Below are 26,060 nucleotides of genomic sequence, written 5' to 3' on the forward strand. Positions count from 1 at the left end.
AAGACTTTAAATTGGAAAAAAGTGTCATAAAGCTCACAAAAGAGGATGGAGGAAAAAGATGAGCTATAATTTGTAAGCCGCAACAATGAAGGGTGAGAAATATACAATCATATTAGTGAAACTTTTGCTAGCATCAATGTACATGCAAGAATAATAATAAGGGCATGCCAAAAGAAAAGGCAATGGTGCATACTAAAAAGAAGAAAACATTATTTTTATTTGACGAAGGAGGTCTTGAAAGCTATATAATGTGCGACAAAGCTCATTGCTATGTTCAAGAAATTTGGGAATCAAGCACCCAAGGCTTATCAACAAACCGAATATTAGGCGGCAATGAATCACAAGTTCTATAGTGATACATGTGTATGTGAATGGACACGGTCATCAAAAAGTGATATTTACATATGCATGTTTGAGTATCAACATTGTATCATTGATCCACTCCTACAAGTATTGAAAGTTTGAACTCAGAATATGAGCATTGGAAGTGAAACTTCAATCAAATTTGTCAGCTCCTAGACCCTAAATCAGACCTAGGGACCCCTAAAACATACTTGTGCCCCTTTTCGTATCTAGGGCAATCCCAAATTGGCTTCACCTATGGATTATTTGGATTTGGGCGAAAAAGAAGGCTTATGAGCAACAAATGATTATTCTTCAAACTACAACAAAGAAAGAAGGAGCAACTGACAAAGTGCAACAACTCTTGTGTTGTTGCTTGGCGTCAATTGCCTACATACCATGCCAAGGCTACAACTTTGTGTTTCCAAGCCCGGGCTTCACACCCACTCAACATTCTCATTTCCCCTTTTTTCCTATTCACACCCACCCCTCGAGAGCTATACCCTAACTACCACAAAGCAAGGGAACTTATGTTCCCAAAACACCTCCTTTTCAATAAGATACATATACCTTCCAAATTTCTACATCTCCCCTCCCCCTTAAAATTAAACTAACACATACATACAAACACAAATCTACAAATATACATGCACAAGCACAAGCACATACACAAACACAACTACACTCACATACATGTGGGCACATATATACATGTAGGCACATACACATTACATATATGTATAACACAAACACATTCACAAGACTATGCTCTTGAGAGCACATATAAACTAACACAAATATATCAACATTCACAAATTTATACACTACTTCACATACACAACTACTTTGCACACACATTCGCACGAGTGAGTTCATATGAGCCCATGTCAACAAAAGGCTGCACATAACACATAAAAAACAATTCCTCAAACCACAGGTCATTTGCACATATACTCACAAAATCAAGCATATCCATGAACACATGCACATGCACGCAAAATAGTGCACGTGTAGACACTTAACTAACTAAATACGCTATTATAAATCCTTTCTTATGAAAATTGAACGAGAAAAATTAACCGTATGTTCTGATGCACACAACCACCAAATACAATTGTGTTATCTTGTCCATATAGAGTGTATTCACAAGTGCATCCACTTAAATCAAGGAAGAAAAGATCAACATGCCATCTAACATGAATTCATGTTTTCCTTATCCTATCTCCACAAAAATTCATGTTTCTCTTCAAGATTGAGACAAGCCTGTTTTGTATTTTACATATTTCAAACATGAGGATTTAGACGATAGATATACGCTTTCCCTTCTTGTTCCATTCTCAATAAATTGGGTACCTAAAGTGGGGGGCAAGAAACAACCACAAATAGGGGCACTATTACCAATGGGAAATTTACATTCAGATTTAGCCACCATCAATTGATGGAACTGCCTGCCCTTTTGCTCCCCAATTGATACAACTTAACGTTGCCAATGTTTTTGATATGGGCAAATCCAACAACTAAGCTTCTCAAGTATTGTCATTACAATTTTATGGGTGATCCATGTTGAATAAGGTACTATGCACAAGCAACATCCTTTTGAATGACTCAAACATCCTATATGCACGTTTATCATGTGGTAAAGCCTTCCATCATCCAAAAAAATAAATTGTTTTGTAGAGGGCCTCAATAGTGCTACATACATCAAAGCTTGTGTGGTCACTTCTCGAAGAGCCATGATTCCATATGAAGGAAGCTCCAAGAAATATGCTTGGTGTGGATATTAACACTTGCCGAGCATAACCAAGGCTCGCTTAGAAGCAACAAATAGCAACCCTGCCAATTTAGACCATAGTGAAATACAACCTAGTAACATCAACACCACCAGTATATATAAGACCTCCAAGGATATATGAACAGTACATGGTAGTGAATTTGTCCATATTTTAAAGCAAATTTGAAGTTACATTATTTAAAAAAACATATCCGAATGATGGAAAGATTAACCATAGACAACCAAAAAGTCAAAATAATTGACATAATATATATCAAAACTTCATAACCAAGTGTACAAAATAAAATTTCCTTTTTAGGCAAGTTACACATGTATATTTTATTTACTCCACGCATTGTACATGGAATCTTTACATGAAGTAAAAAATAAATAAACAATCTTCTTACAGCTTCTACTTGGCTGATTTGCATCTCTATTCAATCAACAAGCGCATCCTATATCACATTTCCTATTATACTTCACAATTGAGTGGAGTACTGGTTTGAATAATTATAGCAAATTAGGGCTTCTCCAAAGGCCGAATGATACCACTTGGTTAATTTCATCATAAAATAGACTAAGTGCTGGGCTAAGGATATGTCTGATAACGAAAGTAAAGGAGCAAATGCTCCAACAAAAACAACTTTATTTCAACATCTTGCTGAACCAAAAGATGCATCCCGGACTCTCAAGGTCATGTTTCCAAGAATAAATTTGATCAGTATGTATAACCTTTTGCAATGATGCATACGTTCCCAATTATAAAACATTATAAAGAGCACACCAAATCCACACACGACATGCTATCCATGCTCTACTGATAGAATAGGGCTCATAACACTCCTTTGAATTCCTCTCATGAATTGGAAGTGAATGCAAAAATTGTTATGTTTTCCTGTGGTAGTGATGCAAAATTAGTGACTGTTTCTTTATATGCTAGATATTGCTCTCTATTGAAAAATGCTGCTCACTGAGCTGTCATCGTAAACACGCCAAATTGTCTCACCAAGGAGGTTTGCTACAGACAATACTGTTAGTTGTGGAAAATAGTTTTCCTCTTTCACCGGGATTGTGTTTGTGATGATAACTTCTTGAAAAAGGCCGCCAGATAGTCGTTCAATCGCAGGAGGGCTGCAGAGTTTAACATTCTTTTTTATTCTAACTGTAATAATATATAGAGAAAATTACATTAAACTCTTTTTCAGAAAACACCAGCTTTATCCATAAGTTCCCGAAAGTTGCCAAAACATCATCCCCTTCAAGACGTAACTTTTGTATTAAGGGAGGTTTTCTTTAGAAACTTAGAGATATACCCTAGAGTAATGTTTAAAATCCCATAGGGGGTATGGCCTAATAGTAATAGTTTTTAAGAAAGAGTTTGTAAATGTTTCAGTGTATTTCAGATATATCCCCCAGAGTTTCTAAATGTTGCCAAAAAGCCTCAAATAGTGACTTTCGTACTATGAAGGATAATATTTGGAGGGGGGTATACTCCAGATTATAATACTAGGATGTTAAATGTACAAAACAGTCTCTTGGTAAATATGGTGTAGATAACACAATCTCAATGGCATAAAACACAATAGAAGCTAGGCTATTTTGCATCATCAAGATGAACCACTATATTTAGGAGAAAAATAACTACAAAAAAGAAATCATTTTGAATTTTTTCCAAATAAAGAATACTTCCTCTTGATGTAGACAGTTCCTAGCTTCTTCACTTGCGTGTTTTAACATTAGCAATAACCAACCTGAAGATTGCATGAGTACTGCAGGCATACACCTCACGTGCACCTTCTTGATGAAGAAGCGCAGCTCCGTTAGTTATTGTCCCTGTGTCATGATATCAATTAGATAACATTCCATGTACTTTAGTTATATATAAACATTAAAACAAAATACCTATAAAGAATTCAAGAGTATGCTTACCAGCTGTGTCTATCATGTCATCGACCATAACTGCAACCTTCCCTTTTACATCTCCTATAAGATTCATTACCTAAGAATTTACAGCCAGCATCAACATCTTATCCAGTAGGAAAATGGATTAAGTCAAAAACAGGGAAAAAAGCTAAAAACAATCATTCAAAAAAATAAAAATTTTGAACTAAACATATGGTCATGTTTCAAACACAGATTGTACTACTCCTAACGTGTTTCTCGGAGAAATTAAAAATTGATTCAAAATGGGCCCTCTAATATTTATCAATCTTGGTATAAACATTATAAGGCCTATTTTGAATCAATTTTAAATTTCTCTGAGTAACATACAGACTTTTAAATAAAATAATATACCTCTGCCACATTATGCCCTTGTCGACGTTTATCGACAATGGCCAGAGGTGCATCTGATAGTTTCTTTGCAAAAGTTCGAGCTCGTGCAACACCGCCAACATCAGGAGAGACAACCACTAAATCTTGCGATGATATCATCTTGCTCGCTAAATAATCCAATATGACAGGCTAATTTGAAAACCAATGAATCAACAAAATGAATCAGCCAATACACATACATATACACATAAACGCACACACACACACACACACACATATATATATATATATATATTCAAAATAAGATAGCAAGAGTTCATACCTGACCATAAACATGATCTACCGGTATATCAAAATAACCCATAGATTGCCCAGAATGAAGATCACATGCAAGGACACGATTTGCCCCAGCTTCAGTAATCAAATTTGCAACAAGCTTCGCAGCGATTGATTCACGACCATGTGTCTGAGAAGTATGTCTATGTCATTAGACATTTGAAAAAAAAGTTCCATAATTGATGCCATGCAATAATAGTATTGATATTGAAAAACTCAAGCCTAATGAGATTTGAAATCTGTCCGGGGGAGGTTTGTGTTAATTTGTGTTCACATTAGCTGTACAATTAAACACAAGATTTTGAGTTACCAACTAATGGATGATTTTCTGCGGTGGTCATATTGTGGTTGAGATTTATATTCATGTGCGTTGAATGTATGTGCACATGTGAATAAGTGTGTGCACACTTTAATGCTAATGTTGTGTATGTGTATGTTCCTTTTAACTTGTGCATTGTGTGCAAATATATTTTGTATGTGTGTCTGTACATGCACACATCTGTGAGTGGAAATGCAAGTGTCAAACTTGAAAATGCGGAATTGAAATGTTGAAAACATTAGAATAAGAGGAAAGCAGTTAATTGGAGGGAGAGTCAACTAATGAAAGGAGAGGTGGTTTCTAAATCCAATCATTTGAAGAAGGAATATAATAGCAGGGCGAAAAAAAATGCAGGGGAGAACATGAGGGCCACGAGCAAGAAAGTAGAGAGAGTTCACTATAGCTGCTCATTATTCCACTCCCATCATTCCTATCATAAACCATCATCGCCATCATTTTGTTCGATCCATCATCATAACCATCATAAAAATGATGCCGTTGCCCAGTGAAACACAAGGGGTAGCATAAAGCAATGCTGGAGAGGCATTTGACCAATGGAATCCTCAGTAGGCAGAGCCAAACGAAGAGACGGGAAATGGGAGGGATCTGCTCAATTGAGATCAAGGAACAAAGTATTTCATAGGGTAGAAAAGTATCTACATTGACTTCAATGGTTTGAATCTTTCTTGAAACACATGCTGTCAGAAGTTCACCTAAGGTGTAATTGGCTTTCTGTATCATATTCAACGGGTGTCAATGTTCAAATCTCACATGGAACAAATGTTGATGGATTTTCATCTAAGTTGAAATTGGGTGTATATATATATATATATATAGATATATTACATATATATAGATATAGATATAGATAGATATTGAGTTTCCCATCTTGAGGTATTCATAGTACTTTTGGTTTCTTTGTGGGTTAATCAGGGTCAGCTAGTATAAAAAACAGCGCGCCAAACTGCAAACCATGCATATAAGGAATAGCAAAACAAGTGCAAATCATAGTCATGGGTCAAACTATACAACATGGATATGAAAAATAATTTATCAAGGATAACTCCCAAAAACCATAAATGGTTTTTTGCAATGGCTTTTCTTGTTTCGACTTTTCTATATAATTGTAGCACAATTTGAAATCTATTATACCTTACGATCCGCTCTTGCATAACCAAAATATGGAATAACTGCTGTAACTGTTTTTGCAGAGGCACGTCGGCATGCATCAATCATTATCAAAAGCTCCATCAAATTCTCATTTGCAGGTGGACATGTTGGCTGCACCAGAAAAACATCACAACCTCGGACACTCTCTTGAAGTTGAACATAGATTTCTCCATCTGCAAACCTTTTGATGTTGATCTTGCTGAGATCAAGGCCCATGTAGCAAGCAATCTCCTGTAAATTTCCAGAATCAGATGTAGCAAAACGACAACCCACAAGTCCTCATGAGTATTCCCCTTCACTCTCACTACACTTAGAAAACCATCTTATTTCATGGAATTTTTCCATCTATCAACTTTGTCACACTTTACAAGCATGTAAATGTTCATTACATAGCTATTTGATTAGTGACCATGCTAAATGCTAAATTAAACATCGCCATTATATAATTTATGTTCCTCATTAGTTATTTTCTATGTCTTTCTAGTAGTAACTAGCCCACCTTTGTATTTTTTTTCATGGACATGCCAAAGACCTCCATGGCCTTGTATAAAAACCTCATTTCATGAAGAATACCAGACATTTTCCTTAGGTCAAGTTTTAATTCCTTTGCATGAGTGAGAGAATTGTTTTAACCTCTTTTTCTCTTTTATGTCTTACTCTTAATCTCTTCTTCATTCATAATTGGTGACCATATTGAAATTGAGAATTAATCAATCGCTTGGGAAAAGAATTAGTAAGAACCCCATCTCCTTCCAAGCCTAGTTGTCCTTAACATAACAGATCCAAGAAACTTCCTGTCGTCCTCAGTTTTAGTGGAAGGGTGAAATGTTCGCACTACTGCTGGGAATGGCACTTTTCAGAAGTTGAAGGCATTCCTTGCTTTTTTTTTAGAGGTTATTTGGCAGTAACCTTGTTTTCAAAGATAATAAGCACTGAAATTTTAGTAAGTATGAGTAAAAATGAAATGATGAGTGATTATTTTCTAAATTTCGATAACCTCTACAAAAGAAGAGGGGCAAGGAAATAACCATCACTGGGAAAACCTCACAAAGTATCATATTTAAAGTACACTAGAGCTTTTGTAAACAGAAACATTAAAATATATTGATCAAAAAATTTATGCTTCTTACTATTTGAATTTCTTTCTAACAATTTCTTACAAAGTCAGTTTTTAATGAATTTTGTTTTCAAAAGCCCCAGTTGCATGTTCAGTATGGTATTTTGGGGGGTTTAACGAATATTATTTCCTTCCCCTCTTTTTTTAGAGGTTATCTAACTTGAGACAAGAATCAATCATCATCACAGTTGTTAAAATTTCAGCCCTGTGTAACTCCAAATAAAGCACATGGTGAGAACAAGGAAATGGAGAGATAGTATGCTTCATAGTCTCACTAGGAAAGTACTCACCAACTTACTGAGACCCTAAGAACGGTCAGCTATACATAGGTAAATAGAGCTTACTGTATACCACCACTCAGCCACAAGCTGTAAGCCATAATTTTATTGACCAACTTACCAATTGTCAAACATCATGAATTGCACCAATTGCAGAATGTAAGGATTGAACACATGACCTTTTGGTGTCTGTAGGACAGCAATGCAAAGTAAGTCGAGAGGAAGAAATGTCTAGACCTGATAGATGTAGCTCAGTTGCTAAGGCTGTCTAACAGAAACCAAAAGGTCATGTGTTCAACCCTTACATTCTGCAATTGGTGCAATTCATGATATTTGACTATTGGTACAAGGATAAATAAAATTATGGCTTACCACTAGGGTACAGGCACAAGACCAGAAAGGTAGCGATCTCCATAAACAGTCAAACTAAGGCACATTATATAAGAAAATATGGTACAGGAAGCTGATCAAAAACTGTGAATGTTCTCAAATTACTCAAAACCGGATTCAATTCCAGGGCTACATCCTGCTGAGGTTATTGAGGTTATTGGTCGTGAAAAAATTTGTCCTTGCCCTAGTTGAGGTTATTGATGGCCTCACTCTCCTGCGACACAATTATACAGGAGACAGTCTCTCTATCTCTCCATGTCAGCTTGCACTAGGAAGAGATCACCCTTAAAACTCATCCTAGTATCATTGGTTTGCAGTGGCTTGAGTTTCACAATCTAATGGTGGATTGGCGAGCTTGACCATCCACCCTGCCAAGAGTGTTGGGTGCCTCATCCTGCTTCCACTCCCATCTCTGGGTCCTTATTTTCATTCCTACAGAATCTCTTGTTTCCTCGAAGTCTTATGCCCACCATTCCTCTTCAGGCTGATGCTTCTATTCACATAGGACTCTCCGAGACATTCCCACTCTTGTTTCTGTCCCTGGATTCATTCATGTTTTTTGTCTTAAGTATTATTTCTTCATGTCCCTCGCCTACCTTAATTCCTTCCTGTTTCCATGCAGCATCTTCAGGCTTATGCGCTCACCACTCTGGTTTTGACCAAGGAACGTAGCTGGATTTATGCTTTTGTGGCGACTCCGTTTTTCTGTGATGCTTGACACTTTTCGTTATATATCATCCTCAACATGCCCACCCACCCTTTGGAGCCCATTATGTCAACCTCACTCCTAACAAAATATAGCAATTTTTCCAATGTGTCTAAATGAGGGGCCCGAATCACTTTCTCTCCATTTGGACCAATCTACAAGCTTTCAGAGCCCATGCCCATCGTCCTCTGCACATACATTAGCAAAAATCTTGGAAAAGGCTTCATCCACCACTCTAAGGCCCTTCCCCAGCCACCCATCTTGTTTCCCAAAAAGAAATACAGATCACTACAGCTTTGTTTCAACTATGTGATCAAAACAAAATCTATATACCAGCAAATCTCCTTCTACACTTAGCATTGTAGATTGATACGCATAGACTTTTTTTCTTTTTCTTTTTAGCACTTACTGCCAAGCACTCTGTTGCATCCCAACGGCCCGATCGAGTTTGCCAATGATTGGTATTCCTTACCACTGTGATCCATGAGCTTCTCAACTGTATCCAGACTTGGAGAGTCTTTTCCGAGATCAACCTATATGGCATCTGCAACCAGGTTCATATTGAACCTGGCTGAGTGGAAGACTACCTTTCAAAACCCTCTATGGAAATTTTGAATACACACTCATGACATGTGGGCTTACTAATGTCCCAACAATCTTTCAACACATGATCAGCGACATTTTCTGGCATTCCTACTCAAATTATAGTGTTGTAGACTAATTAAGTAATGCATATCTTACACTAATGAAGGCTAGCATGGAAAGAAACACAAGCTAAGGATTAGATAGAAAAGAATTCTCTTTCAATGATAAAAAGCTCGCGCCACTTGGACCACAAACCTATTTTAAGAATTTTCATGGCTCATAATGGAAATGAACTTACTTTGCAGCCCCTATGCATAATGTCCATGAAAACAATCATCTTAATCAATATAATATTCACAGAGAAAGTATTGTATAGCTATTTCCAAGTTAAATAATAGCATTGATAACTTTGAGGAACTTGATTTACTTCAAATTTTAGATGTGGAGTATAACAATGACCAATCACTTATGATACCTGGGCCAATGATGGATTTGCAGTCCCTGAAAAAATCCGAAGACGTGTTGTATCACGAAAGTCACCCAAATTCACATATTTCAAATCTTTTGGATGGAGGAGTCCTTGAGGTTCTGAGTGTTTTATATTTTTCAATGATGGTAATGATTTTTCATTAAATACACCTGGATTGACAAGAGTGCATCTCTGCAAAAGAAAGAATATTTTCAAAATAAATATAAAACACCTGGATACTCACATCTAGATATGTCTCGCAACATATTGTATGAACACATTATAATGCTCTTAGTATAACCGATTTAGAGGGATAGCTTGAGATGCAAGGGCAAAGTACTTTTTGGATCCTCCTCTGGAAAGATTTCATATTCTTGCATAACATGTTGAAAGAAAGAAAGAATCATATAATGAGTCCATTTGCCATCTAAAGATCTTTATCTCTTTGAAAACTCCAAATCTCCACTAGTTATCCAGCATACTATACTTTATCATAGTGATCTTCAATTTAGCAAAGGAACAAAAATTGACCCATTCACTGTAATCCATAATAGATGGTTCTCATTTTACTTCGCCATAATGACAGACAATTCATTCACCATAATAATGGATAAAACTGTTGGCAACTCCAGAACTGCACTCTCTTTCATCTTTATTATCTCTCTTCTATATTCTCTTTCTACCAAGATTCTTCTCTCTAGAATCTGCAACTCTTTAAATGCCTTCTCCATCTAGAATTTGCAACGCTTTAAATGCCTTCTCTCTCTTTCACTTTTCCAAGATATTCCCTTATATTCCTCATTTATTATACCTGTTTGGTAGTACAAGAGTCACTTAACTACCAAACAACCATTTCACCCATGTTCCCTAATTTTGTATAAATAGGCTATACCAAGATCTTTTGTAAGAACTTTTATTTTTTATGTTACTTGTAAGCAGGCTCTACTCTTTGCAACTATCTTTGCTACTGCTGTCTAGCAGCCTTCTCACAGCTTGGCTGTGTGTCTATTTTTTCTAACAACTGTTCCGTTGCTGTTATTAACAGCTTTTCTCACATGGTATCAGAGCAGTGAGGTCTCCATAACCTCAGCCTGTTTTTTTTTGCCAAAGAGCACACAGACCTATCTTCTTTTCTCCCACCCTTAAGAGGAATTTTTTCTTTTCATTGCAGCCTCCCTCCCAACCCTATAGAGGAGGTTCTCTTCGCAGCCACCCTAAAGTGCTCAAGCTTCTAATGAAACGCTTCTCCATGCAAAAAGTAAAGGCAAGTGGACACAAAATGGCAACTCCTACAACAAACCCAATCCAAGACCACCAAACAACTCAGCCTACAAGGAGCTCACTTGTCATTATTGTGGCTACAAAGGTCACATTCAGCCCAATTATCAGAAAAAGAAAAGGGACAATGCTAAGAAATCTTCTAACGAAAGTCAACCTACACCAAAATCAAACTCAGCCCACTCAGCCAAAGAAACAGTTTTCCTTGGCATTGAGGAACATTCTTCACATTTGGCTGGACCAACTACAAAGGTCACATTCAGCCCAATTGTCGGAAAAAGAAAAGGGACAATGCTAAGAAATCTTCTAACGAAAGTCAACCTACACCAAAATCAAACTCAGCCCACTCAGCCAAAGAAACAGTTCTCCTTGGCATTGAGGAACATTCTTCACATTTGGCTGGACCAACTACAAAGGTCACATTCAGCCCAATTGTTGAAAAAAGAAAAGGGACAATGCTAAGAAATCTTCTACCGAAAGTCAACCTACACCGTTTTCCTTGGCATTGAGGAACATTCTTCACATTCTTCACATTTGGTTGGACCAACTACCTCAACCATTGATAAGTGGTTAGTAGACAGTGGTGCCAAACATGACTTATGACAAATCCATTCTACATGATGCAAAGCCTAGCTCCTCCCAAATGTGCAGAGGAGATGCCTCACGCATTGAGGCTTTGTGTGTGGGTAATGTGTTTCTTAACACTTCTTCAAATGACAAACCTGTCGTTCTTCAAGATGTGCTACATGTGCCTCGCATCTCTGCCAACTTACCTTCGGTCTACCAAATCATTAAGCAAGGTTATGGACTCTACTTTGATAGCTCAGTTTTGGAAGTCATTGACACCAACAACCAACGAATTGTAGCTAGTGGCACGCAAGAAGGGGATTTATACCGCCTAAAAAGTTCCGACAGCCCCTTGGAAAAATCCAAATCTCATCTTCTTCATGTTCTTCAAGGCTTTCACGCCATGGTAGGACCAGAAAATCCCACATTGTGGCATGCTAGGTTTGGTCATTTCAACTACGATTCTCTTCAAAAGCTCTCCTCTTCACAGCTAGTTGCGGGTCTTCCTATTTTCAAAACTCCCCATACCCCATGTGTGGCTTGTCTTCATGCCAAGCAACATCGAGAGCCTTTCTCTTATCAAGCCACTCACCATGCAACATCTATCTTGGAGTTAGTGCACATGGATCATTGTGGTCCCATGAAAAGCACTACTCTTGGTGGTGCACCCTACTTCATGCTTATCATTGATGATTTCTCTCGTAAGGTTTGGGTTTATTTTCTTGTAGCTCCTGTCGAGAACGAGACATCAAAGCAAGTTCAAAAGATCAGGTCCAACAATGGTGGAGAATTTATCTTCCAAGCTTTCCATTGTTTTTGCTCTCAACAAGGCATTGCTCGCCAATTTTCTACACCCAATACTCCTCAACAAAATGGTGTTGTGGAGATGAAGAATCGGACAGTCCAAGAGATGGTTCATACAATGCTATCTCAATCTGATCTTCCTTTCTCATTTTGGGGTGACGCTGTCAACACAGCAGTCTACATCATCAACTGTTGCCCAACAAAGCAGTTGCTCCAATGACCCCTCTAGAAGCATTTACAGATGTAAATCCCTCAGTTTCTCATTTTAAAGTTTTTTGGTTATGATGCTTATGTTCACATTTCCGATCATAAAAGGACTAAATTTGAGTCCAAAACCAAGAAATGCAAGTTTCTTGGTTATTGCACACAATCTAAAGCTTACAGGTTATGGGATTTAGAATCAAAGTCCCTAGTCATCTCTAGGGATTTTCATTTTGTGGAATCTAAGCTGGATGACTCTAGGCTTTCACCTGAGTTCACGGTTGAAATCCAGCTACTCCAGAATCTCCTACTTCAGGCGAAGATGTCTCACCTTCATGCCCCCAATCTCCTCCCACTCCTACTCAACATCTAACTTCGCCAACAATTCAAACCTCACCCTCAACTCCAATCGTTTCCCTTCTCTCTACACACCAGGTTCCACCACTTCCCAAGTGGATTCAAGCCACCATTCGTGATTCCCATCTCTTCAATGCTGAACTTCATGAGTATACATCTGGTTCTCCAACCAACATGAAAAAAACACACAGGTTACAACGGCCTCTTCACTCATGCAACTTTGCCTTACAGTGTGCATTGTTGTGCAATCACAAGAAACCACTACAGCAAAAGAGGCCCTTGTTCTTCCAAAGTGAAAAGCAACAATGGAAGTTGAACTTAATTCCATTGAGCGGAATCATACATGGGAGCTGGTTCCTCGGCCTCAACATAGGCAAGTCATTCGATTGAAATGGATTTTCAAGACCAAGTACCATGTTGATGGTACTCTAGATAAGCATAAGGGACGTCTAGTTGCAAAAGGCTACTCACAAGTGGAAGGAGTGGACTACGAGGAAACTTTTGCTCCAACAACAAGGTACACCTCTATTCGATGTGCGCTTGCACTTGCTGCTCACAACAAATGGCCCATCTTTCAAATGGATGTCAAGTTAGCCTTCCTCATGGTCACTTGAAAGAGGAAGTTTATGTAGAACAACCTCCAGGTTTCGAGATTTCAGCGCGGAAAAACATGGTCTACAAGTTAGACAAAGCCTTGTATGGCTTAAAGCAAGCTCCCAAAGCTTGGCATGACAAAATTGATACCTTCTTTCTCTCCCCTTGGGTTTCAGCACTATTATGCTGACAGCAATCTCTATGTCTTTTCCCAAGATAATTTGTTATGCTTTGGTCATATTATATGTTGATGATCTTCTAATTACAGGGTCCCTTACTTCTAAAATCGAGGACCTCCACGTTGACCTTAAAACCACATTCGAAATGATTGATCTAGGACTTCTCCATTACTTCATAGGTACGGAGGTCTGTCATCACATGGTGATATCTTCCTCAACCAACATAGGTATCTCAGGCAGCTCCTTGAGACCTATAGCATGTCAAATTGCAAGCCACTCTCCTGTCCAATGGATCCAAACTCAAAGCTATCTCGTGAAGACGATTCTCTCATATTTGAAGATGTCATGAAATATAGAAGGTTAATTGGGTCTCTTCTTCACTTAACTTACACCAAGCCTAATTTGTCCTATAGTGTGAGTATTCTCAGCCAATTCTCAAGTGCTCCAAGACAAAGTCATTGGCAAGCAGCTATTCGAGTTCTTGGGTATTTGGCCAACACACTCGACTATGGTCTCTCTTTTAGAGGCAGCATTGAGCTTGTTGACTACTCCGACGCTGATTGGGCAGGTGATATTGATTCTAGAAGGTCCACATCTGGCTATTGTTTTATGTTAGACTTAGGCTTAATTTCTCAGAAAATCAAAGAAGCAAAACTCAGTTTCTACTTAAGCAACAGAAGCTGAATATCGAGCACACTTGGATACTTGTTGTGAGTTGCTATGGTTAATGCAATTGTTTCGTCACATTGGTGTTTTACAAGACTTTCCTATTTCAGTTTTCACCGACAGCCAAACTGCATGTGCATTGGCACATAGCTCAGCATTTCATGGTAGAACAAAACATATTGAAGTGCACTACCATTTTGTTCGTGAATTAGTGAAATCACAAGTTGTCCTACTCAAGAAAATGTGGCCGATTTGTTTACTAAGCCACTTCCAAGCCAAGCCATTGATCAACTCAATGTTGGACCACCGTTCTGGAGCTGAGAGGAGGTGTTGGAGGGTGGCAGCTCCAGACTTGCACTCTCTTTCATCTTTATTATCTCTCTTCTACATTATCTCTCTACCTAAAGTCTTCTCTCTCTAGAATCTGCAACTCTTTAAATGCCTTCTCTCTCTTCCACTTCTTCCAAGATATTCCCTCTTATTCCTAGTACCTATTTGGTAGTACAAGAGTCACTTGACTACCAAACAACCATTTCACCCACGTTCCCCAATTTTGTATAAATAGGCTATACGAGCCTCTTTGTAAGAACTTTATTTTTGCTGCTACTTGAAAACAGGCTCTACTCTTTGGCTATGTCTCTACTCTTTGCAACTATTTTTGCTACTGCTGTCTAACAGCCTTCTCGCAGCTTGGCTGTGTGTCTATTTTTTCTAACAATTATTCCGTTGCTGCTATTAACAGCTTTTCTCACAATACTATAGGGCTACTCCCATCTACTTTCTGCCAAAGAGAAAGGGTGGAGTTGTGGCCAGTAAGGAAGTGGATAGCGTAAGATTTGCAAGTCTCTAACAACTGAGTTCAAATGTGGATGCATCGAGAAACGCTTGGTTTGTGGAGCAAGTCAAAGGATGAGCCCAAGGAATTCGTTCTCGAACTTAAGGGATATCATATGAGAAGACTCAAGGGGGTGAAACAAAGTGCTTACACATCGTATTTCTAATCCCTTAATCTATCAGAATTTATTGTCAATTCTCGAGGTTCGAGGATGCTGGATATGAGGTAGTCTTTTGCGAGTCATGAGCTCAAATCTACAATACCACCAGCCAAAGAGTTGGGTTCCATGTGTTGTGTGTGGATGATCTAGTTCTCTCAGGAAATATTGAGATTGATTTGGATCCAATTACATAGAGGCTGAGATTTGAGTTCAAGATGATGGATCTAGGTTTGCTGCACTTCTCTCATGTTTATGGAGGTCAACCTGAAAGTTGTAGAAGATTGGGAGAGACAGGATAAATATCAGACATTGGCCAACAGCCTCCCTTATATTTATGCAATACAAGAGCAAAATTAGCTTATTGATGGGAGTGTTGTCAAAGTTCACAGCAAGTTTGGATGCATCCTCCAAGGTGCTGTTATCATTCTAATTGCGCATAGGATCCAGGGAACAATAGGTCAACTGTCGGATTCTGGTTTTTCCTTGGAGACTAGAATATTTTCTTGGACAAGGAAAAAGCTACCAAGTGTCTTCTCGTCCTCAATAAATGCAGAATACAAGGAGGCATGCTATGCAAGACATGAAGAAATGTGGCTATCAATGCTTCTAGCAGAAATCAAGATGCCAACTAAGGGGAAGCCAACACAGATATCATATGATAGCCAGACTTGCAATATTGAGATCCAACAAAAGACAGACTCAAATGATGCAAACATTTGGGCAACTGAATGGTTGGAAAGCTCAAAGAGAATAATGCAAGAATCCATAAAGTCAAATGATTATGGAGTTCATCACATAAAAGATGAGACAAAATCCAAATTGAATCAGATGATGTGATTGGTGTATGTAAATTGCTTGAGAGCAGTTTTGGTGTGAAGAAAACCCAACGACCCTCACATCTGCAGTCAATAGAAAGGAGGTGCATTGAATATGGTAGATGGATTAACCATTGGTTCTAACAATCCATTTACGTAAACGAGCCTTAGAATATATCATGGGTTAGCTCTCATTTCACCCATCGAATTGTATCTATATATCCTCACTTAGGAGCACACGAGCTCGCTCTGTTAATAAAATGTTAATCTTTGTTTTCTACATTGTCAACTCTGCGCCAAATATCTTTCTATGCATCCTCTCATTTTCAGCAGGATACAGCAAGAGGCCATCATTATTTGCCACACTATGAATGGTTCATTTGCTATAATAATGGATAATTCATTCATTATAGCAGTAGGTGATTTATACGCCATAGGAACGAATGGAGGGTCCATTCTCCATGGTAAATGGATAATTCATATGCAATAGAAATGGATGGTTTCTTTTCTAATAATGGATGGTTTCTTCCTCCCATAATTGTGGTGAACAAACAATCCATTACCATTACCATTCTTATGGTGAAGGAACATTCACTATTATGATGAAAGAACCATCCATATATTATGGATGGAAGAATCACATCCATATGTTAATGCCAAAGAACCATATCCATCAAATGACGAAATCATGTTCACCCTGGTTTTGTTTTGGCCATACTAATGGATGATTTGCTTCCCTTTCGTGAAGCCACAATACAGTCTACATGCAGGAAGAGAGAGAGAAAGCTACCGTAGAGATACACAAGCGTCGGTTTGCTGAGGTCCAAGATGGGCGCCACCGCTGCTGACATGATGATCTGGAGAGAGGTAACAATCTGTGTGTGGAAGGAGAAGAAGATGATAAGGAAGAGGAAGAGGAAGATGGGAAAAACATGGCAGAGAAGGCCATGTCTCAGCCCTCTTTCTCTCCCCTCTCTCTGTCTCTGTCTCTGTCTCTGTCTCTGTCTCTGTCTCTATCTGAATGATCTGCTACAGGCGCACAAACATATACATACATACAGACACACACATTGATGATGCTTTGATTTTCTGTGTTTAAAGAAGAAATCAAATTCTCTGAGAATTTCTGTTTGTTTTTTTTTTATCTCCCCCCAAATTAACACACAAAACACAATGTTTTCCTCCTTATCTTCTCTCTTCTTATCAATCACATTTATCTTCTCCTTTCTTATCAATCGGATTTATCTTCTCTCTTCTTATCGATCGGAAGTTCCGGTCATTCAATAATGAGCATTTATAGGGGGGGCAAATCGGAAATTACAGTAAACGAGTCGGAGGGGTCCTCTTGGGATTTCTCTGCTCTTACCATTATCCGAGAATTAGGGTTTCAACTATATGGTTTGGTTTAGTGTGACCGAGGGGAGGTACCATTCATCGATAGCTTGCATTGACCCGTTATCTTCTTACGATCATTGTAGGTCTTTTGGTATGTGTATATGGATCCTTGGGAATTCTCTCCTCTTACCATTATCCGAGAATTAGGGTTTCAACTCTATGGTTTGGTTTCGCGTGATTAGGAGGGGGGGGGGCGCATTCATTGATAGCTTGCATTGACCATTATCTTCTTAGAATCGTTGTAGGCCTCTTGGTCTGTCTATATCGACTTTGCACTGCCCATGACAAACCCCTTGTTTTTTTGTTGACATGCACAAATGCACTTAAACCTCACAACCACGTTATACTCTAGTTAAGGAGCTTCGATTATTTCGCACCCCGACGATCACAAGGCATTTCCGAAGCCACGTTCCGTCTTAGACACTTTTGCTCTGAGTTCGTCTTGATGTCGGAGATATATTCTAATGTAAAACAGGAAAATAAGGAAATTGATAAGAAAAGAAAGAGACTGAGAGAGAATTGTCGATCTACCTGACCACCCTCAAGCCCTAAATGGGGCCCCATACCACCTTTATGGTCTTCGAATCGTACCTAGTACTAGCATGTGCTCGCTGCAAGAGTCTGTTCACCATGAGATCACGATTTTGACATAGTTGAATGATCCCCCAATGAGGTTGGTTAGGCCTCATATTTATGCCAAACGTAGGGCCCCCAAGCAAGTTCACACTTGGCCTTCGAGGGTTGTCTCAATCCCTAGGATTAAAAGTAATCCTCCCTCTTTACATTCTCAAATAACCCTCGCACTCTTATCCTCATGTGTAGAAAACTACGATACAAACTTCCATATGTGAATGTCATTATTGATAAATAGTATGTGTATCACCTAGGTTTCCTACTAACGTTGGCCTAGCCATTTCACACTTGTAAAACAACCAATGGACGTCACATTGACGAGTTTTCTATTTTAGATGCTTTAAATAATCATGTGAGGGATGTCATTATATTTGTATATGTGAATGTCATAAACAATGCAACAATATGTGCTTAAGCACAATATTAACACATTGCCTTCATACAATACGGTTTAACTTGGACACTAAAATTGCCATATTTTCCATAGAACAATGAGTGAAAACAAAACCGCATTACAACCCGTGACACTATGTTTGTTGTCACAAAAAACAACAATATATTGGTTTGGGTGAAATTGTTTTCGGATCTAGGAATTGTTCTATGGAAGCTTGAAACTTTTGCTATCCATTGAATCAACATTAATAGCGCCAACACTACTCCGTGTTTCCGAATATTGGGCCTGTTTTTAACACTCAAACCTTGGTTCATACACAACTTAAACAACTCAACATATTGATAAACACCATATTCAAATGGATTTAATGAGGTTACATAAGGATTCAATATGACTGCATGAAAAAAAGCGAAGTAGTATTGTAAGAAAAGAGGATACAAAATGTGTCTTTGCTTAGAGATGCAGTGAGTCCTGTTAAGAGGCTACATGTGTGGAAATAAAGTAGAGCACTTGTCTTTATTAAGCAAGACCTCTAATAAGTACCATTTTCAACAAAACATTGCCTTGTATTGCAAAGTAGTTGTTGATCTTAATCTCTAAACCTACTCCATTCATTCTAACCATCATGGTGACTGAATATGTTGAACACCACAAAAACCCCTCGTGTCCACAGTTCAATTCCATGCACTCATTGTCAACTAACATCGGTGGTGTATATGGTATACCTCCATTTGATGCCACTTGTGCACATATGTATAGATGAACTGGGAAAATAAGTGCTCGCTCACATTCACGTGCCAACACATTGTGCCAAAACGTTTTATTTCATGGATATCGGTGGCAATAATAAGCTAATAAGCTATGGTACATTTGATACACGACTTGGCAAGACATCATCCTCATGACATGATCTCCAATGCTTCCCTTGATCTCCCAAGGATCTTCAAAACTGATGCGGCAATATGCGCAGATGTAAGACCGGCTTGTGCTAGTTGATCGGCCGGAGCTCCATGCTCAATATATGCATCCGGGAGAACAATGGGTCTCCACTGTCAAAAGATAGACCAAACATGAATTGTTAAAAAGACCCATCAATAATACATATGTGCGTATGTGCATGTATATAGGCATGAATACATACATACATGTGTATATATGTACGTCTACATATGTGCATATGTGTCTACACGTATGTGCATGCATGTCATGCATATCTACGCGCATATGTATGTATGTATGTATGTATGTAAGTAGGTATACATACAGTATGTGGTATGTATGTACATGTATATTTGTATATATGCATGTATGTATGTGTCTGTATATATGGATGTATGCATGGTATGTATATATGGATGGATGGATGTGTGTGTGTGTGTATGTATGTATGCATGTATGTAAGACTGTACGTATGTACAAGGCAGAGATGATGGGCGACGGAAGAGCTGTACCTTGACATTCCCGTCCAAGAGTCCATCCAAAGACATGAACTGAGCCACATGTGATCCAAAACCTCCCACTGATCCTTCCTCTGCAGTGAAGATGATCTCGTGATGCCGGGCTAGTTCCCGGATAAGCTCCCGATCGAGCGGCTTGCAGAACCGAGCATCGGCCACCGTCACGGAAAGCCCGTGATTCTCCAACTGACTCCGAGCCATGAGAAGGTTCTGGACAATGGTCCCATAGCCAAGGAGGGCAACTCTTGTTCCTTCAGCTAATATCCTTCCCTTGCCAATCTGGTTGGGAGCAACAACATCGCCACATATGGAAAGAAGGTCCATGAATCATCGATGACAAAACTGAGGTTTTTCTATCTCACAGTAGCTTTGCATTTATGGCATTTGCTTACCTCTAAAGGAATCCCCTTGTTTCCGAGAGGGAGTTCCGTGCCTATGCCATTGCCTCGAGGATATCGGAAGCAACTCGGGCGGTCATCGATGGCGGCTGCAGTGGCCACCATGTGGAAAAGCTCAGTTTCATCGGATGGTGCCATTACAATCATGTTCGGAAGGCACGCCATGTATGCGACATCAAAGGCTCCACAATGTGTCGGGCCATCCGCACCCACAAGCCCTGCCCTATCCATGGCAAACCGAACTGGCAACTTTTGAAGATCTACATCATGAACCACCTGAAGAAACCCAACAAAAGTACCCATTTTCAGCCCTCTACTTGAGCAATCATGGGCAACATAGATGGCAGTTTACTACATCATATGCATATAAAGTGTTTGTGAGAAAGTTTAGGATACGTGATCGAATCCTTTGCACGAGCAGCCAAGGGCTTGGGGAACTAGGGATTAAGTTAGGATTTAGATTTTGGGTTTTAGAATAAGTTAGAATGAGAGATGAATCCTTGACTAGACGACTTGAAATATGTATCTACATCTTGGACCAAGCACCAAAGTTAAGAATCCTTTGGCATACAAGTTAAGGCTTAGGATTCAGGGACAAGTAGACTAGGGTAGGAAGAGAGATGAAACCTTTGCAGGCACCTTAAATATATGTGACCAAATCATGGACCAGCTAGAGAAACAAACTAAGATACTTATTCAATCTTCTGGTTGAAAAATCATGTGCAATGCAACTATATGAGATTAATGTATCACAACCATGGAAAATGTGCTTCCAGGAAGCACCCCCTCCTGTTAAGCTCGATACAAGAATATTACGATCGAGAGGTGAATATTTTGCATATGAACTAAATGTGTTGCCCAAGACAGTAATCCAGAGAAAATCCTAAAGTGGAGAGCGGCTGAAAATTTAAACCTGATCATATGCTCTTTGGAGAAAGGAAGAATAGATAGCACAGAAAGGTTTCAATCCTTCACAAGCTAAACCAGCTGCGAAAGTGACACCGTGTTGCTCTGCAATGCCTACATCAAAGCATCGTTCAGGAAACCGTTTCTGAAACATGTTGAGGCCAGTGCCACCCCCCATTGCAGCATGAATAGCAATTACTTTAGAATCGGCTTCGGCTTCAGCAATCAATGCCTCAGCAAAGTAAGTCGTATATGGCTGGGTTAGGCTTTTTCCCTTGAATTGCTTCCCGGTAGGAGGATCAAATTTAACCACTCCTGCATCCAGAAAGGTAAAAAAAAACATCCATATGATTTATGTGTTCATGTTGACAGAAAGGAATTATTCAGACAATACTAACCATGATACTTGTCGGAAGCTCTTTCAGCATACGGATATCCACGCCCTTTCTCGGTAACAACATGGATCAAGACTGGGCCAGATGTGTGTGTATCTTTCACTTCATTCAAAATCGTCACGAGGTCATCAATATTATGGCCATCGACTGGACCAATGTAATAGAGTCCAAGCTCTTCAAACAAAGTGGATCCAGAGCCACTTATCATTCCTCGAGCATATTCATCAACTTTGGCTGCTAGCGAGTGCATTGGGCCTCCAATTTGCTTGGTAACACCCTAACAAACATTCACATACATTGGTTAAACCTATCATTTTTTTTCTACCCTGAAAATGTAAGGGTTGGATCATGTGAAATAAAATCTGAAAACCCAACCTTTGCCACTTCTCGAAGTTCTCTTAGTGGTTTGCTTGATTGCAATCTACTCAGAGCACTGCTTAAAGCACCCACTGGAGGTGCTGGGCCATCCAATGTTGCCGTAGGCAAAGAAACTTGTTTGTTGTCATTCAATATGACAATCATATTTGAATCGAGATACCCAGCATTGTTCATTGCTTCATATGCTTGCCCAGCAGTCATTGCTCCGTCGCCAATAATTGCGACAACATGGTTTCTCTTCCCTTTGAGATCTCTCCCAACAGCCATTCCTACAAAACCATGAAACCTCTTTCACTTTCCTATATAATGCATTTGAACCAAGAGAATACCACATGAAGAATCAATGATGGTTGTGGTCCAAGAAAGCATGGTTGAGTGATAGCACAAGAGTTTTATTTGGCACAAGACTATTGGGGCGGGGTTGGAATAGCTGTTTGAAGGTGTTGAAAAGATGCTATTGAACAAATTAAACTGTGAAATAGCTGGTTGACGGTATTGAAAAGATGAGATAAGAATTATATAATTTTTTGACTACCCCCAATTTTATTCTGCTTTGAAACTTGAGATTTGCAACATGTTGTTATTAGATGAGCTCAGTGAACAATTATTGAATAATCCAAATTAGTGTATCACCCAACCATGCTTCCACATATTAGAAGTTTTGGGTTTTGGGTTCCATCTATTACGTATACAAATAGACATCATTGAAGATATGGTGTTGGAAGGACTTACCTAAGCCAGCAGATATACTGGTTGAACTATGGCCAGCACCAAAGGCATCATGATCACTTTCTGCCCGCTTTGTAAACCCTGATAGGCCATTCGTCTGTCGAAGTGTATTCATTCTTGATCTCCGCCCAGTCAAAATCTTGTGCGGATAGGCCTATGTGGAGGAAAAAGGCATTAATCACTAGATGCCGTGCCCTAGTGAGGAAAGGAACTCTATATGCAAAATAGTAAGAAAGAATGCACCATAGGTTGCAAGCCTTATAGGTGTATGTTTCCAGACCGTAGTTGCCAAATCATAGCCATCCGAATCATGGCCCTATCTACACAAAATAACCCACATATTTATCCAGACCACAGCAATCAGTACTGTGGCACTACCTATTTGTACCAAGGTCCTCTGTCCAGACCATATCTATCCAAACCATAGGCATCTGAAATGTGGTTATCCACAAGCTAAGGGTCATATCACTGGCCTCACTGACTCCTTAGTAGATGATTATGAGCATGCTTGTAACCTCAATTGAAAAATGGCCATCTTACTCTCATCCATATCCTCAAAATGCATCCCATGTGATAATGATATAGTGCATGTAAGTACAGGATCAAGAGTGTATATGGATGGATGTATGGACACAGTGTATGAACACACATGTTTGTATTAATTATGTACATATAAAAATGCATCTATGTATGTATATATATGTATATATATATATATATATGTGTGTGTGTGTGTGTGTGTGTGGATGGATAGATGCATGCATGCATGAATTTACCTGGTGTCCTACATCCCATAGGAATTTGTCTTCGGGGGTGTTGAACACATAATGGAGAGCTACAGTGAGCTCGACAACTCCCAAGCTTGAGCCAAGATGACCACCTGTTTTCGACACGGAGAAGATAATATCCGATCGCAACTCGTCGGAAAGCTGTTTCAATTCCTACACTCAAAATAAACCCACAAATCGAGCTAAAGAACATATGAATGATCCACTTCAATACTTGAAAATATCTCTTTCTCACAAGGACTTATACATAGTCCATTTTATTGTTGAAAGAGCCAAAAAATAAAAGTGCACTCTTCCATAACACACCTTAAGCTTCAAGTTCTTCATGTGTAAAGGATAATTTATTGTATCCAGAAGAGGTGTATCAGGCTTCTCTGCGTAATACTCTCCTTTCTCTGTCAAGGCTCCAACAATCAAGCCCTGATTTCATAAACAACAAAACAAATCCTCATTCCACATATACTGCACGGATAGATTAGGATTTCGAAAATATGGCGTTATTAAGGTTAAGGTTTACATGAACAACATTAGATTTTTCTAATATTCATAGGGCTTCCACAATGAGGGTTTGAGAGGTTACGTTTTGCATGATTAGAGTTTATAAAATAGGGCTTTTCTAATACGAGGGTTTGTATGATTTATAGGGTTTCAAAAGTTAAAGGTTTGCATGATTAGAAATTACAACATTAGGGTTTCTAAGGCTAGGATTTGTAACATTATGGCTCGCAACATTAGGGCTTTCAAGGTTAACCTTAAACTTGCAGATTCTAAACTTAGAAACCCTAACATTAATCTTGAAAATCCTGAAATTAAATCCCTAATTCTTAATCTTGCAAATTCTGACATTGTAAACCCCTAGAATTAATCGTGCAAACCCTAACAGTATAGATCCTAATCTTTGAATTTGCAGGACCTAATGGTGGAAGCCCGTAGCTTTTTTTCAAAAGACAAAAGGATTAGGGGAGCATATCCACAGACCTCCATATTCGACCGTCTGAAAGCCTTGGTGGGCGGTTGTTTCTTGAGCTGCAATGGCGATCCAAAGAGATGAGAGGAAGCCAAGGATACAGAAGAGGAGGCGCCCACAAGAGGATGAAGGCAGGGCTGGGGAGAGAGAGGAATGGCGGGGCAATGAGAGGCAGCCATGGAAGAGACAGAGACAGAGACAGAGAGACTCTAAAAGAAATCAAGGAATGGCTATGGAGTTACAAGTTAGGACAGTGAGAGAGGAGGAGGAGGAGGAGGCAAAGTAAGTGATCGATGGATTGAGCTCCAAAGGAGATAGATTAGATTAGATATATATATACATACATACATACATATATATATCTATCTATATGCAGAGTCTTTTCCCCTTTCAATTCTCCTCCAATCAGAGATCTCTGCTCTCTGTCAGGGAAGGATTGCCCCCCTTTACTTAGCCTTATCTATCTCTCTTGGTGAAAACCACACAATTATATTAATAACTGTGTGTTAAAAACACTGCATTCATACATACTTAAGAGTTAGAATGGGTATCATCGGACCAAAGTATGGTCCTACATCTATAACCCCAAAGGCATATTCCCCCCCCCGATCGATCGAAACTCTCCGAATGAAGACCTCCTTCGTTCGCTACACGTGACAATTTAGAATGCGAAACTACATTTTTTAAAGATATAACGTCCTGCCGCCATCCATGATCACATCTGTGTATTCTCTCCCATTCTTCATCGGCCTTAGATGATAGCCATCCCAACGACTCGATGGAGCAAATAATACAGAAGATTAGAGTAAGCACATGTAATAATAATAAGAAGAAGAAGAAATGGTGCTTGACCCCGTAAACACCGATCAAACCCTAAACCTCCCTTTGTTTGTACATGTAAAGGACCTTGCATTGATGCAATATTTTGATGTTGTTGCCAGATAAACCCATAAATAAGTGGGATTCTGATATTGTTGCTAGATAAACCCATAAATAGGCGGGATGCGTAATAATTGTCGCGCTTCGACAAGCTCCAAAATTCTTTGAGATGAAGCCTCAACTATATCTCCCACCTCTTTGACCCCCAAACAAAACAAACAATTAAACTTAGAGCGCAATCTCTCCTTTCCTGGCCAACATAATAACCGAAAGACACGGGTAATTCTTTTTGCAAAGAATTACATTGCTCTCTACTAGGTGATGGTTTCCATACACATAACAAGAGGGCTTCTTGCCATGAGATAACCAAGTGTTGAACATATGAAGAGCCCGAAATCTTAAGTGAAATACATCCATTCAATAATTGCCACCATAAAGCCTTAATCGTTGTCCTCCCATGTGTTAAACCCTTGTTCTCAATTAAATATTGAACAATAGATATCCATGGTTGTGAGTTCGAACACATGT

The 26,060-nt window shown here is 39.0% G+C and overlaps 2 protein-coding genes and 1 long non-coding RNA gene across 3 annotated transcripts; all 3 read right to left on the minus strand.

Annotated features, from left to right (window-relative positions):
- Nucleotides 1-2,727: 2,727 nt before the first annotated feature.
- LOC147849489 (ribose-phosphate pyrophosphokinase 1) lies at nucleotides 2,728-17,264 on the minus strand. The gene is made up of 8 exons (XM_087337471.1): nucleotides 17,004-17,264; nucleotides 9,764-9,949; nucleotides 6,195-6,443; nucleotides 4,710-4,853; nucleotides 4,409-4,576; nucleotides 4,043-4,112; nucleotides 3,865-3,946; nucleotides 2,728-3,244 (listed from the first exon to the last, which is right to left on the minus strand). Exons 1-8 carry the CDS (start codon nucleotides 17,160-17,162, stop codon nucleotides 3,064-3,066), a joined length of 1,239 nt encoding a protein of 412 aa, XP_087193597.1. The 5' UTR covers nucleotides 17,163-17,264; the 3' UTR covers nucleotides 2,728-3,063.
- LOC147849490 (uncharacterized) lies at nucleotides 10,515-15,149 on the minus strand. Its single transcript, XR_015531777.1, has 2 exons — nucleotides 14,895-15,149; nucleotides 10,515-10,568 (listed from the first exon to the last, which is right to left on the minus strand). It is a non-coding gene; the product is annotated as an uncharacterized LOC147849490 (long non-coding RNA).
- A 1,770-nt stretch (nucleotides 17,265-19,034) lies between the features above and the next one.
- Nucleotides 19,035-24,892, minus strand: LOC147849491 (putative 1-deoxy-D-xylulose-5-phosphate synthase, chloroplastic). The gene is made up of 10 exons (XM_087337467.1): nucleotides 24,665-24,892; nucleotides 23,993-24,106; nucleotides 23,675-23,839; nucleotides 22,902-23,052; nucleotides 22,167-22,438; nucleotides 21,795-22,068; nucleotides 21,404-21,711; nucleotides 20,485-20,766; nucleotides 20,087-20,371; nucleotides 19,035-19,684 (listed from the first exon to the last, which is right to left on the minus strand). The coding sequence occupies exons 1-10, from the start codon at nucleotides 24,830-24,832 to the stop codon at nucleotides 19,535-19,537; spliced, it is 2,169 nt and encodes a 722-aa protein (XP_087193593.1). The 5' UTR covers nucleotides 24,833-24,892; the 3' UTR covers nucleotides 19,035-19,534.
- Between the last annotated feature and the right edge of the window lie 1,168 nt (nucleotides 24,893-26,060).

This window comes from Azolla caroliniana, unplaced genomic scaffold, assembly GCF_043228905.1.
Source record: "Azolla caroliniana isolate FFs.n. ecotype wild unplaced genomic scaffold, voAzoCaro1.0.p SCAF_48, whole genome shotgun sequence".
Classification (NCBI taxonomy): Eukaryota; Viridiplantae; Streptophyta; class Polypodiopsida; order Salviniales; family Salviniaceae; genus Azolla; species Azolla caroliniana.

Bases quoted from the DNA above. Each gene is read 5' to 3' on its own strand.
- LOC147849489 (XM_087337471.1), bottom strand. From the start codon at position 17,162: ATGGCCTTCTCTGCCATGTTTTTCCCATCTTCCTCTTCCTCTTCCTTA. The intron at 9,950-17,003 runs GTAGCTTTCTCT...TTTCTTTTGCAG, and splicing joins GACGCTTGTGTATCTCTACG to AGATGCACTCTTGTCAATCC. The intron at 6,444-9,763 runs GTATCATAAGTG...GGAAATTTACAG, and splicing joins CAAATCCATCATTGGCCCAG to GAGATTGCTTGCTACATGGG.
- LOC147849491 (XM_087337467.1), bottom strand. From the start codon at position 24,832: ATGGCTGCCTCTCATTGCCCCGCCATTCCTCTCTCTCCCCAGCCCTGC. The intron at 22,439-22,901 runs GTAAGTCCTTCC...ATGGTTTTGTAG, and splicing joins CAGTATATCTGCTGGCTTAG to GAATGGCTGTTGGGAGAGAT. The intron at 19,685-20,086 runs GTACAGCTCTTC...ATCTTTTGACAG, and splicing joins TCTTGGACGGGAATGTCAAG to TGGAGACCCATTGTTCTCCC.